The sequence below is a fragment of the Bufo bufo genome, chromosome 4 (genome assembly GCF_905171765.1).
Source record: "Bufo bufo chromosome 4, aBufBuf1.1, whole genome shotgun sequence".
Lineage (NCBI taxonomy): Eukaryota > Metazoa > Chordata > Amphibia > Anura > Bufonidae > Bufo > Bufo bufo.
Window position 1 is genome coordinate 452875211 of NC_053392.1, and position 13856 is coordinate 452889066.

The window sequence follows — 13856 nt, forward strand, 5'->3', positions numbered from 1 at the left end:
GAATCTATTTTTTGATTATTGTTATGCCCAGAAAGATGAGAAGGTTAAGATATCTAGATTATACGGTAAACTCCGAATGGCATTGGCAACTGTAACACTTTTTAAAAGCCCAGGTAAGTGGGAGCAAGAGTTGAATTGCTCTCCACTACAGTGGACCAGTATTTACAGGAATGTGAGAAAGGCTACAGTTTCCAATGCTCATAGATTAATTCAATTTAAGATCATGCACCGACTGTATTATACGCCAAAAATGCAAGCGAAATTCCCCCAAAATAAAGGCCGTGACTGCTGCTGCCCTAAATGTGGATATGTAAATGCGGATTTTGGCCATTTACTCTGGAATTGTAGTAAATTAAAAAATTACTGGGAGCAGGTCTTTATAACCCTACAAAAGGAGTCTTCTACGATATATAACCCTGGGATGTTGACAGTGATATTGGGATACTATGCTCCAGAAATGGAAATCCCGGTCCGGGTCAGACAGATCTAGATGAGGGGCCTGATGGTGGCAAAAGTTATTTTAAGCAAACACTGGGGCTCTGTCTCCCCGCCCTCGATAAATGAATGGATCCTGTACCTTCAACAAATTAGAATGTTTGAGGATATTGAAAGGAAACGGAGAGCGGCACGTATGACTGCTTAGCTATAAATAATATTTGACGACAGCCAATTGGGGGGAGGGGTGGAGTGTATAATCCTATTCTCTGTTCATCAACTTTGAATTTATAGTGATATGTATAATTTAGGCAGGGTTCTGCCTTCTTTTATAGGGTAGTTGATTGTTGTTGACAATGGCTATCCTGTGTAGACTGTCTTGTTTACTATAATGCACTGTTTATTTATATTGTGTTTTTTTTTAAAAGAAAAATAAATGTTTAATTAAAAAGAAAAAAAAAAGAAAAAAATCGGGTCCTTTCCTTCTGATCACCGCTGCTCACCCATTCAGGATTTTACAAGCAAATATGGGTGATGCCGTATTCAGGAGAAAATGGGCAACAAATTGTGGGGTTTAGTTTCTCCTTTTTGTGAAACTGAAAAATTATGGGGCGAAAGTGATATTTTCTGGTAAAAAAATAAAATTTTTCATTTTCACAGCCAAACGCCTATTGGGCCAAAGTACTCATTCTACACCTTGAAATATTCCTTGGGGGCTGTAGTTTCCAAATTGGGTGACATTTTGAGGGTTTTCTCTTTTGGTGTGACACAGGGGGTCTTCAAATGCGACATGGTGTCGGCAAATGATTCCAGTGAAATCTGCCCTCCACAAGCTACATGGTGCTCCTTCCCTTCTGATCCCTGTTGCACGCACATTCAGCAGTTTACAAGCACATATGGGATGATGCCGTATTCAGGAGAAAATTGGTAACAAACTGTGGGGTTCAGTTTCTCCTTTACTTCTTGTGAAACTGACAAATTTAAAGCGAAAGTGACATTTTCTGGTAAAAAAATGTAATTTTTCATTTTCAGAGCCAAATGTTTCTAATTTCTAAGACAAGCTTGTTGGGTCAAAGTACTCATTCCACCCCTTGAAATATTTTTTTGGGGTGTAGTTTCCAAAATGGGGTGACTTTTTGAGGGTTCTCTCTTTGGGGGGTAACACAAGGGGTCTTAAAATGCGACATGGTGCCGGCAAATTATTCCAGTAAATTCTGCCCTCCAAAATCCATATGGCTCTCCTTTCCTTCTGATGCCTGTTGTGTGCCCATTCAGCAGTTTACAAGCACATATAGGGTATTTATGTAAAGCCTTCTAAAGTTCTAAAAAAACAAAATGACATTTTCAAAATGAGGCTGGCATAAAGTAGACATATGGTAACTGTTAGGACATAACTATTTTATGAGGTATCACTATCAGTCTTAAAAGGAGAAAAATTTTAAAGTTTGAAAATTGCTAATTTTTCAAAACTTTAGGCAAATTTGCTATTTTTTAAATAAATATAGATGAAAACATATTGACTCAAATGTACCACTATTATAAGTACAATTTGTCAGGAAAAAACAGTCTCAGAATGACTTGGATAAGTAAAAGTGTTGCAAAGTTATTACCTCATAATGTGTCATGTCAGATTTGCAAGAAATGGCCAGATCCTTGAGGTAAATAATCGGTATAATTGCATTATTGCAGTAAAATAGTTTTTTATTGAGGGTAATATTTGAAGTCAGTTTAGTTTGAGTCTGCACTAGTTTCACATCTGCGGTAAAGCTATCTGGAAGGCTGTTCCAGCAGAGGAACGGCCTTCCAAAGTTCACTGGATCCGACCTAGCTGGGTAGTGCTGTTCACCGTAGGAGCCCATTGACTATAAAGGGATCTAGAGGGCACCTGGCCGGTTTTGACATGAGCTCTGGGAATCTGCATGATAAAAATAGTGCATTGATTTTTGCCTGTCCAAAACCTACCGCTTATGTCAGAAACTGTCCTAATGGTCTTCAAATCCCAATATATAGTCAATGGGCTCTGCCGGTACACAGCCCTATTCAGCTATGCCAGAACAGTCTACTGGATATCTTTACCTTGTGTGTAAAAGTAGCCTAACATTGTCTAGAAATGCTACTTCAGTTTTTCTGTGCCTCCTATTAGAGTCCGATTTTGACTTTTTTGTGTCTTTTTAGAAAAGTTGTAGTGGTTAATCTTGAGTGAAACTAACATAACTCCCCATGCTCACTTTTCCAACACTAACAAAACTTAAGTCCTAAAAGTGACGAAGCCCTATTTTGAAACTTGTTGAGACCAGAATTCTGGAGTGTGTGGTGTGGTACATTCTCCCACATCATGTGCCTTAAAAAAAAAAAAAGGTAAAAAAAAGTTTAAAAAAAAAGTGCACAATTGCAAATTCTAGCATGGATGCATGAACATCAGTTACTCTTGGTCAAAAAAGCGTTAACTAAGTATTAGTGCAACCATAGCCCCTTCTGACACTTTCAGAAAATCTGATATTAATGACTGTCATATGTTGTATACATCCCATTCAAGTAAAGAGAACATTTTACATCTTTACTAACTGAAGCTAAAATGTTAAAAAGTAACAAACTTTTGATATATCATAGCGACATAAAGGTTTTGATCAGTCTGAGCACTGAGACCCCTTCCGATCACTAGAAGGAGGCATTAGAAGCACTCATCTGAGCTCTACTACTTTGTCTATGGGCCACATTGACATCCCCGCTTAGCAGCAAAGAGAAGCAGTGCTCAGCTGAGCACTTCTAGCTCCTCATTCTACTAATTGGCAGGGGTCTCAGTGTTTGGACCCTCCAGATTAGAACCCTTGATATATATTTTAATATTGAGATATCAAAAGATTAAAAAAGTGCAGTTAATCTAAGGCAGATCTCAATTTTGTGCATATATTAATAATAATAATAAAATGTATTTATATAGCGCCACCATATTCTGCAGCGCTTTACAAATTCATAGGGTTCATGTACAAAACAAAAGTAACTGGCTAATATGCAACTGAAACACTAGGAGTCAGGGCCCTGCTCGCAAGAGCTTACAATCTATGAGGAATTGGGGGTGACACATAAGGTAGTTATTGTGATAAGTAGGATTTGAGTCATTATTGAACTGACAGGAGTGGTGCCGGCCGATCTGCTTCGGGTTTGGGACTACTAGAGGATCGAGTTTAGGCCAGAAGAGTTGGTGGGGGAAAGGTTTAGTCTGGGAAAAGTCATTGTAGGTAGCTTGATAAGCCTGCCTGAAAAGATGTGTTTTTAAGGCACATTTGAAGGTGGAGAAGTTGTGAATTGACCTAGTATTCCAGGGCAGAGTATTCCAGAGAGTATGTGCAGCTCGAGAAAAGTCTTGAAGACGGGAGTGAGAGGTAAGAATTATGGAGGTTATTAATCTTAGGTCGCTAACAGAATGGAGAGCACAAGTAGGGTGGTAGATGGAGATGAGGGAGGAGATATATGGAGGTGCACCACTGTGGAGAGCTTTGTGGGTGAGGGTGAGAAGTTTGAACTGTATTCTGTGGTGGATGGGCAACCAGTGAAGTGACTAGCACAGTATAGCATCAGTGTATAGGTTGGATGCATAGATGAGCCTGGCTGCAGCATTTAGAACAGACTGAAGGAGGGAGATTTTAGTGAGAGGGAGACCGATTAGTAATGCGTTTCAGTAGTCAAGATGAGAATGAATCAAGGCAACAAGAGTTTTTGCCGTTTCCACCGTAAGAAAAGGGCGGATTCTGGCGATATTCTTGAGGTGCAGACGACAGAAGCGTGTAAGTGATTGAATATGGGGAACAAAGGAAAGATCAGAGTCAAATGTGGCCCCAAGACAGCGGGCATGTTGCACAGGAGTTATGATAGTGCTGCAGACCGAAATTGAAATATCAAGTTTAGGTGAGTTAGTAGATGGGGGAAAGACAAGAAGTTCAGTTTTTGAGAGGTTCAGTTTTAGATCCAGAGAGGATATGATGTTAGAGACAGCTGCCAGACAATTGCTGGTGTTTTGGAGTAAATCAGGGGTGATGTCAGGGGTTGAAGTGTATAGTTGGGTGTCATCAGCATATAGATGGTATCGAAAGCCAAATCTACTGATAGTCTGTCCAATGGGGGCTGTATAGAGGGAGAAGAGTAGAGGACCTAGTACTGAGGAACGCCGACATCAAGAGGAAGAGGAGAAGAAGAAGAGCCAGCGAATGATACACTAAAGGAGTGGCCAGAGAGATAGGAAGAGAACCAAGAGAGACCACTATTCATCTTAAAGAGGACCTGCCTCCTCTCTGCATGTCTGTTTTAGTAACTACTGGCATTGCCCATGAAATAACAATTTTGGAGCATCTTTTCATATAATGCTATGTTGTGTCATTCCTCTATTATTCCTGCTAGAAGTTTATGAATGAATTGCCAACTGGGTGTTCATAGTTGGGGAGGGGTGTCCCTCCACAGTCTGACAATGGCATCACTGATTAGATAGTGTCAGATTGTGCAGGGACACCACTCCCCATCTAGTAACACCTGGTTGTACCTTTATTTATAAACTTCTAAGGCCTCCAGGCGACTATCTGTTTTGCAGCAAAAAATGTGGATTGGACACAGACTAAAAATATGGTCTGTGTGCATGAGCCCTAATAGGAATAATAGGGGAATGGCACAAAATACAATCATAACAATGGGTTCTCCAAAATTATCTGGGAATGCAAGTACTGTAGATACTAAAACATACATGTCAAGAGAGGCAACAGGTCCTCTTTAAGGTACAGCCACATGGTTGTTTCTGCATACAGATCTGGAAGTCAAAACCAGGTGTAAAGTCTGTACCCTTAAAGTATTGATGGTCAATTACAATGCTGTGTTATCTTCATAGGTTATTAATACGATCGATTTTGAGCTTGAAGAAAGTGGAACAGATCCACATGAAGAAAATGATATCCCAGAGACCAAAGAAGAGCCACTGGAAGTTATGATTAATAGACCCTTCATTCTGGCCCTGTGTGAAGGCACTACCAAGTCATTACTTCTGCTCGGAAGAGTAATACACCCAACAAACATCATTTAACCTCATTCCAGCTTAACATTTAAAAAATAATAATAATTTGTGAAAATTCTTAGTTGACACATATCTAGTAATATAAGTGCATGTATTGTTAAAATAAATATAATTCTAACTTTTTTGAAGTAAATGTCAGAAAATAAACACAAAATTTACGAATGGGATGTTCACACAGAATTTTGGCAATATATTACACTCCAAAAGTGGTGTGTTCAGTAAAAGATGATTTCCATTCAAAATGTTATATACAGAGTAGCATTCATTTTTTTTAATAAAGTGATATTATGAATCAAGTACTGTATCTGCTAACACATTTCTTAATATTTTGCATAAACTTCTTATAAACTAACTGTCTCTATACCAGCATGTGCTGAAAAGCTAATTCAAAACTGCATTTTTCCCCGACCCCCCACCTTTATATAAACAGACACGTACAGTATATAAAATAGTGGTAGGTTGTGGTGGCTCACTAGCAAGTATTTAAGGTATGGTGCTGCAAGCTCATATAGAGGGAATCACCCCACCCTCTTTTGAAGGCAAATGTAGTAATAGGAAAATGAGCGAGCACTCATACACTTGGCAACCAAATTGAGATGTGCAGAAAATATTTATTAAATCCCCATAAAATACAAGTAATAAAATTTATAAGAACAATGTAGCAATAATATACAACATTACAGTCACATATATTGTGGTAGATATGATCGACACTATATTCATATGACTCAATAGTGTCGATAAATTCAATAATATATTTCACACCAAAAAACTTCAAGTATGTGGTGTTATTTGGGAAGAGGGGGTATTATCTTCTAGCGCTCTATCCCAATTTGGGAAACTGAATGTCACTGAAAATGTTGTAGGTGTATTCACTGGGAGCGCAATATGTTCATAAAGTGTCCACAGGAATCCTGAGAATGTGAAAAGTCTCTTATAGCATATCCTTTTAAGGTCGATATGAGCTTTGAATTGAAGAAAACTTTAAATCAATATTTGGCTTACCGTCTAGCGTCTGCTGTCTCCCTATTGCTTCAATGGAGCTTTAAATATTTGCCGGCTTATTCAGTCGCTCCATACAGCAAGCTGGTTTAAATTTCGCCGGAGTTCCAAAGATCGCAGGAGTGACCACTGAGGAATGGAGAGTGAATATACCCGTAACGCGTATGGTGAAACAAGTGATGTACCTGCAGTGAAAAGCCTCCGATAATACTGTATGGCCATACAGAAGAAAATCTCTACAGTAAAGGATTAACTATTCTTATCGTCGAAAGCTGCACCAAAGGAAATTGCGGAACAGAGTGGTAACTCCTGCGATCTTTGGAACTCCCGCGAAATTTAAACCAGCTTGCTGTATGGAGCGACTGAATAAGCCGGCAAATATTTAAAGCTCCATTGAAGCAATAGGGAGACAGCAGACGCTAGACGGTAAGCCAAATATCGATTTAAAGTTTTCTTCGATTCAAAGCTCATATCGACCTTAAAAGGATATGCTATAAGAGACTTTTCACATTATCAGGATTCCTGTGGACACTTTATGAACATGTTGCGCTCCCAGTGAATACACCTGCAACATTTCAGTGACATTCAGTTTCCCAAATTGGGATAGATAAGATAATACCCCCTCTTCCCAAATAACAGCACATACTTGAAGTTTTTTGGTGTGAAATATATTATTGAATTTATCGACACTATTGAGTCATATGAATATAGTGTCGATCATATCTACCACAATATATGTGACTGTAATGTTGTATATTATTGCTACATTGTTCTTATAAATTTTATTACTTGTATTTTATGGGGATTTAATAAATATTTTCTGCACATCTCAATTTGGTTGCCAAGTGTATGAGTGCTCGCTCATTTTCTTATTACTACACGTACAGTATATACACAGACATGTATATACAGCATAAACAGACATGTATACCGACAGACATTTACTGTATATACAGCATATATACTGTATATGCACAAAAATGTGTATACAGTATAAACACAGAAATGTATATACACTGTATATACAGTAATTACAGAGGCATGTATATAGACAGACGCACACGTACAGTGTTATAAACTCATAGGCATGTTGGAGTTCACCTGGCAGTGGCGTAGGGATCGCCATAGCAACGGCTATGGGGCCCTACGCCACTGGGGGCACGTCCAGACTGCATTCAATTTATTTATTTTTTTATTAACACACAGACACTACACACAGGCAGCCAGGAGGTGGCGTAACTACCGCGGAAGCAGGGGTTAGATACCGAAGCAAGTTAGTTAAATATCGATGTCTTAAAGGGTTTCTATCACTTCGTTTCACCTATTTAGCTTTCAGACACTAGCGATCCGCTAGTGTCTGCTCTATCTAACCATCCTAATATAAGAGCTTATTGTCCTGCCGTTTAGCTAAAAAAATAACTTAGATAGATATGCAAATGAGCCTCTAGGTGCTATGGGGGCGTGATTAGCACCTAGAGGCTCCGTCTACCTTAACAAACTGCCGCCGCCCAGCGCGTCCCTCCAGCCCGCCCATCTCCTCCGGAATGCGATGCTCCTCGTGTTCGGCGCATGCGCAGTGAATGTCTGATCGCTTCCCTGCTCAGACATCTCCACTGCGCCTGTTCCTCGGAGCACTATGACGTCATCGGCGCAGGCGCAGTGGAGATGTCTGAGCAGGGAAGCGATCAGGCATTCACTGCGCATGCGCCGAATACGAGGAGCATCGCATTCCGGAGGAGATGGGCGGGCTGGAGGGACGCGCTGGCCGGCGGCAGTTTGTTAAGGTAGACGGAGCCTCTAGGTGCTAATCACACCCCCATAGCACCTAGAGGCTCATTTGCATATCTATATAAGTTATTTTTTTAGCTAAATAGCAGGACAATAAGCTCTTATATTAGGATGGTTAGATAGAGCAGACACTAGCGGATCGCTAGTGTCTGAAAGCTAAATAGGTGAAACGAAGTGATAGAAACCCTTTAATGTTCAGGGCCCCTTCACAGCAGCAGTCTTAATGTTCAGGCCCCCTCGCTAATGTGATCTAATCTTACCGTATTCTAAAGTCTCCTGATGTGTCTGGGATTTGAACCCACAACCTCCAATGTATCAGTGTATCAGAGGCAAAGCATTAACCCTCACAGCCATAAAGGAGGCATTGCAACTGATTGAAAAAAAAAACTGACTTCTACTGTTCTAGCTGGCTAAGTGTACATCTATACACATGACAGCTGCCATAACACACCCAGCACTGCTATATCTCTATATGACTGCTGTCCTAGCACACTCAGCTCTGCTATATCTCTATATATGAACAGCTGTCAGTGTATAGATGTACACTTAGCCAGCTATAACATGAGAAGTCAGTTTTTTTTCAGTCAGCAGCAAGGCATTTCCTATGGTCTTGTGGTTAGATGCTTTGCCTCTGATACAGAATGTCGTGGGTTCGAATCCCAGCAGAAACCTTTTCTGAAATACAAGCACTGACTCCATATATGGACATACAGGGCTGGACACAGGAAGACATTTCTTTTTGCTGGCACACATTATAAGGATCATTTTTTTCTACTGGCACACATTATAAGGAGGTATTTTTTGTACTGGCACACATTGTAAGGGGGTGTTTTTTTGTACTGGCACAGATTATCAACTTGCAGGATAACAGGCTGAACTTATAAATTATGGGGCACATTTATTAAGACCAGCGTTTTAGATGTCGTTCTTAAATAACCCTTAAACTAGCAGTGGATCCGCCAAAATTATGAAGATCCTCAGCCATTTCTAAATGTAAGATCGCTTCCTAGCTGACATGGAGGTAAGTAGAAGTGTTTATTATTTTTTTTAATACCCGACTGTTACTGCCATGGGGGGAGCGGGGGGCACTTGATACTGGCACATGGGGGGATGGGGGTTGGCACCTGATACTGGCACCTGGGGGGGGGGGGGTTGACACCTGATACTGGCACATGGGGGGGGGGGAAGAGGGGCACCTGATACTGTGGATGGCACTGTTTAGGGGAGGGGGATCTGTGGATGGCACTGTTTAGGGGAGGGGGATCTGTGGATGGCACTGTTTAGGGGAGGGGATCTGTGGGTGGCACTGTTTAGGGGAGGGGGGATCTGTTGATGGCACTGATTAGGGGAGGGGGATCTGTGGATGGCACTGTTTAGGGGAGGGGGATCTGTGGATGGCACTGTTTAGGGGAGGGGAGGGGATCTGTGGATGGCACTGTTTAGGGGAGGGGGATCTGTGGATGGCACTGTTTAGGGGAGGGGGATCTGTTGATGGCACTATTTAGGGGAGGGGGATCTGTGGATGGCACTATTTAGGGGAGGGGGATCTGTGGATGGCACTATTTAGGGGAGGGGGATCTGTGGATGGCACTATTTAGGGGAGGGGGATCTGTGGATGGCACTATTTAGGGGAGGGGGATCTGTGGATGGCACTATTTAGGGGAGGGGGATCTGTGGATGGCACTATTTAGGGGAGGGGGATCTGTGGATGGCACGGGGGGGGGGCCCATAATTTTTTTTTGCTATGGGGCCCATGCATTTCTAGCTACGCCCCTGTCACCTGGGGAAGAAAAGGGAGGAGAAGATGATCTTCGGCTCTTCACTGCCACCACTTATAATCTTCATTGTTTTCTGTCCGGGTGACAGGTCATCATCATTCACTGCCTATGCCAGAAACTGACGGACTGAAGCGGTGGAATGTGCTCCACAGTAAACCGGGTGCCCCCAAAAGTAATAGTGCTCCCAAAAGTCCCACCAATAGTATTAATTCTGTCAGAGTGCACTTCAGTTTTTAGATTGAGCCGCAATCTGTAACTTCTCCCCGCTCACGCCAGACCTAAAGAAAAGTGCTCATTTTATACACCTGTTTCAGGTCTAAATGTAAGGCTACTTTCACACTTGCGTTCAGAGCAGGTCCGTCTGATGTCTGCACAGACGGATCCGCTCCTATAATGCAGACGTTTGGATCCGTTCAGAACGGATCCGTCTGCATTATAGTTTAAAAAATATTCTAAGTGTGAAAGTAGTTCAGATGGATCCGTCCAGACTTTACATTGAAAGTCAATGGGGGACGGATCCGTTTGGAAATTGAACCATACTGTGTCAACTTCAAACGGATCCGTCCCTATTGACTTACATTGTAAGTCTGGACGGATCCGTTTGCCTCCGCACGGCCAGGCGGACACCCGAACGCTGCAAGCAGCGTTCGGGTGTCCGCTTGCTAAGCGGAGCGGAGGCTGAACGCTGCCAGACTGATGCATTCTGAGCGGATCCGCATTCACTCAGAATGCATTGGGGCAGTACGGATGCGTTCGGGGCCGCTTGTGAGACCCTTCAAACTGAGCTCACAAGCGGAGCCCCGAACGCTAGTGTGAAAGTAGCCTAAGACAGCTAGGAAGCGATCTTACATTTAGAAATGGCTGAGGATCTTCATAATTTTGGCGGATCCACTGCTAGTTTAAGGGTTATTTAAGAACGACATCTAAAACGCCGGTCTTAATAAATGTGCCCCATAATTTCTAAGTTCAGCCTGTTATCCTGCAAGTTGATAATCTGTGCCAGTACAAAAAAACACCCCCTTACAATGTGTGCCAGTACAAAAAATACCTCCTTATAATGTGTGCCAGTAGAAAAAAATGATCCTTATAATGTGTGCCAGCAAAAAGAAATGTCCCTTGAAAATGTGTGCCAGTACAAAACAATGCTTCCTTATGTGTGCCAGTACAAAAATGACCCTTTTAGTAACCCCAGTAGAACCAATATCCCCATAGTGCTCTACCCAGTTATAATAATGACCCCTCCATAGTGGCCCAATAACATTCTGCCAAAGAAAAAATTAACTCAAATACTTATCTTCATGCAGCTGTCAGACCTCTTCCAGTCTGCGCTGAGCTGTATGCTGCCCGGCTCATGTTATCTTGCCACCTGCACCAGCCTCTAATATGCTACAGGCACTAGGCCTGTAGCCTATCAGAGGGATTGGCCGGGCAGGGAGACATTGTTCCTGTGCCCCACTGCAGCATCTTACCATATTGCTGTCCTGAGGACGGCAATACAGTTAAATAGAGAGAGATTAGTGCTTCCCCAACTGTGATTTAAGTAGAACATAATACACACCTTAGCAGGGCCAATTCTAGCTTTCTGCTGCCTGAGGCCCCCCCCCCAGATTTCCAAATTTTTAATACAAACCCTACTCCCAGCCATACTGTTAGGCCTCCTGCACACAACCATATCCATTTTGTGGGCCAAAAATCACAGCTCCAGTCCTGCACTTTTTGTGGGTCCCATTGTAGAAATGTATATTCTTGTCCAAAAAAAGTACAATAATAGGACATGTTCTATAATTTGCGGCACAGCCACAGGCATGCTGATCTGTTCTTTCTTTATTTTTGTGTTCTTCTGACAGATCAGAAGAACAGAAAAATAACGTGATGTGAACTCCCCCTATTCTTCCTACACGTTCACAGTGTGTGCAGTCTGACATACAGCATAAACCATTCCTGTCTTCCAAATAAGAGGACTGTTCTTTGTAGTCTAACTTGTTTATTGGCAAAACAGGATTGTTTGGTAAAACTACAAGAATACAAATAGCATGTATAAGTATAAAGCATAGCATAACATTTGCATTCACAGTGAAAGCACATAGTAAAATGGCTGTCTATACATAGAATTACATGTCTAGCTAACAGTAGAAACAATTCCCTGAGTAACAATTACAACTAACTGAACAGCTGTGCATAACATATTATCCCTTAAACAAAAGGTAGATCTCTCACCAGATATGCTTTTACAAGGATGGTGGAGTTTGAGAAGGATGTTGCAGAAGAGGACGTCTCTAACCCCCACTCGAACCACAAGTGGGGTGATGGGGAGAGAGAAAAGGGGCGCACAATAGGGTAGTATGTTCGGGCAAGTTATGATATTGAGAAAGGAGAAAGGTTTACCTTATTGAGTTGTGCTAATAATAGGCACAACTCTAATGAAGACGTATATAAAATATAATCCAATTACACAAGGTCTGCAGCTGCAGGAAGGGTCTCTCCTGGAAAGGGTGTCCAATCCTCCAGAGAGTGCTCATCACGAAGAAAATACTGCAGTGGCGCAAATTCACTGATTGAGACAGTCGTGGAACTTCAAGTTGGATATTTCTTTTATTCAAAGGAAGCGCATGTACATGAAAACAACGCGTTTCGGGGACAAACAATTCCCCTTCATCACCAGATGAAGGGAAATTGTTTGTCCCCGAAATGCGCTTCCTTTGAATAAAAGAAATATCCAACTTGAAGTTCCACGACCGTCTTAATCAGTGAATTTGCGCCACTGCAGTATTTTCTTTGTGAGTTTGAGAAGGAGACATGCATAGGACAGCTCTGCTAATGTGTCCTGGTGACTGTAGGCGTCTCTTACCCAGGATACTATGCACTCACACAATGCTTTGCACCACCCACAATGCAGCAGTCTTTGTAGCAGGAAAAACAAATTGTAATACAACTTAACATCGCTAGATGGTGCTATAACCACACTAATCACTACAGAACAGTAACAGTACAGCCTGGATCGCAGCAGCTCCCTGTGACTCCGCCCACTTACCTCCGGGCCTTAAATAGAAGACAGGTGCTAAGCAGGGTGTTCCACTAATGGAGTGCGCACCCTGCTAGCTCCATTGCATTTGAGGACTCTGTCCACATATCCAGACCTGGATCCCTAACAACATTGTGAAGGACTGCCTACCTTCTTGCCACTGGCTTCCCCACTGCTGGCTTCCTAGCCAGGAAAAACTAACCGCAAGTATATGCCTGTTACCTGCTCTGATTAAGGTCCTGGAACTCAGAGTGGGGTGGTTCCTGCTGGTGTGAGGCGATATTCCCAAACCAACTCTGAACTCAGGACATGCTATACAAACTCTGAACCTACTGCATATTATATACTAAACTGAGGACATGCTATACTAACTCTGAACCTGCTGCATATTATATACTAAACTGAGGACATGCTATACTAACTCTGAACCTGCTGCATATTATATACTAAACTGAGGACATGCTATACTAACTCTGAACCTGCTGCATATTATATACTAAACTGAGGACATGCTATACTAACTCTGAACCTGCTGCATATTATATACTAAACTGAGGACATGCTATACTAACTCTGAACCTGCTGCATATTATATACTAAACTGAGGACATGCTATACTAACTCTGAACCTACTGCATATTATATACTAAAACTGAGGACATGCTATACTAACTCTGAACCTACTGCATATTATATACTAAAACTGAGGACATGCTATATACTAACCCTGAACCTATGGCATACTATAGACTAAACTGAGGGCATACTATATACT

General features: G+C 41.8%; 1 protein-coding gene across 2 annotated transcripts in view; it reads left to right on the forward strand.

Annotated features, from left to right (window-relative positions):
* Nucleotides 1-5840, forward strand: part of AGT (angiotensinogen) — a 145668-nt gene extending 139828 nt beyond the window's left edge. For both annotated transcript variants that reach the window (XM_040429432.1, XM_040429433.1), the window contains exon 5: nt 5309-5840. In XM_040429432.1, the coding sequence (XP_040285366.1) occupies nt 5309-5500 (192 nt within the window). In that variant the 3' untranslated portion in view covers nt 5501-5840. The remainder of the gene's footprint in view (nt 1-5308) is intronic.
* Nucleotides 5841-13856: the final 8016 nt, after the last annotated feature.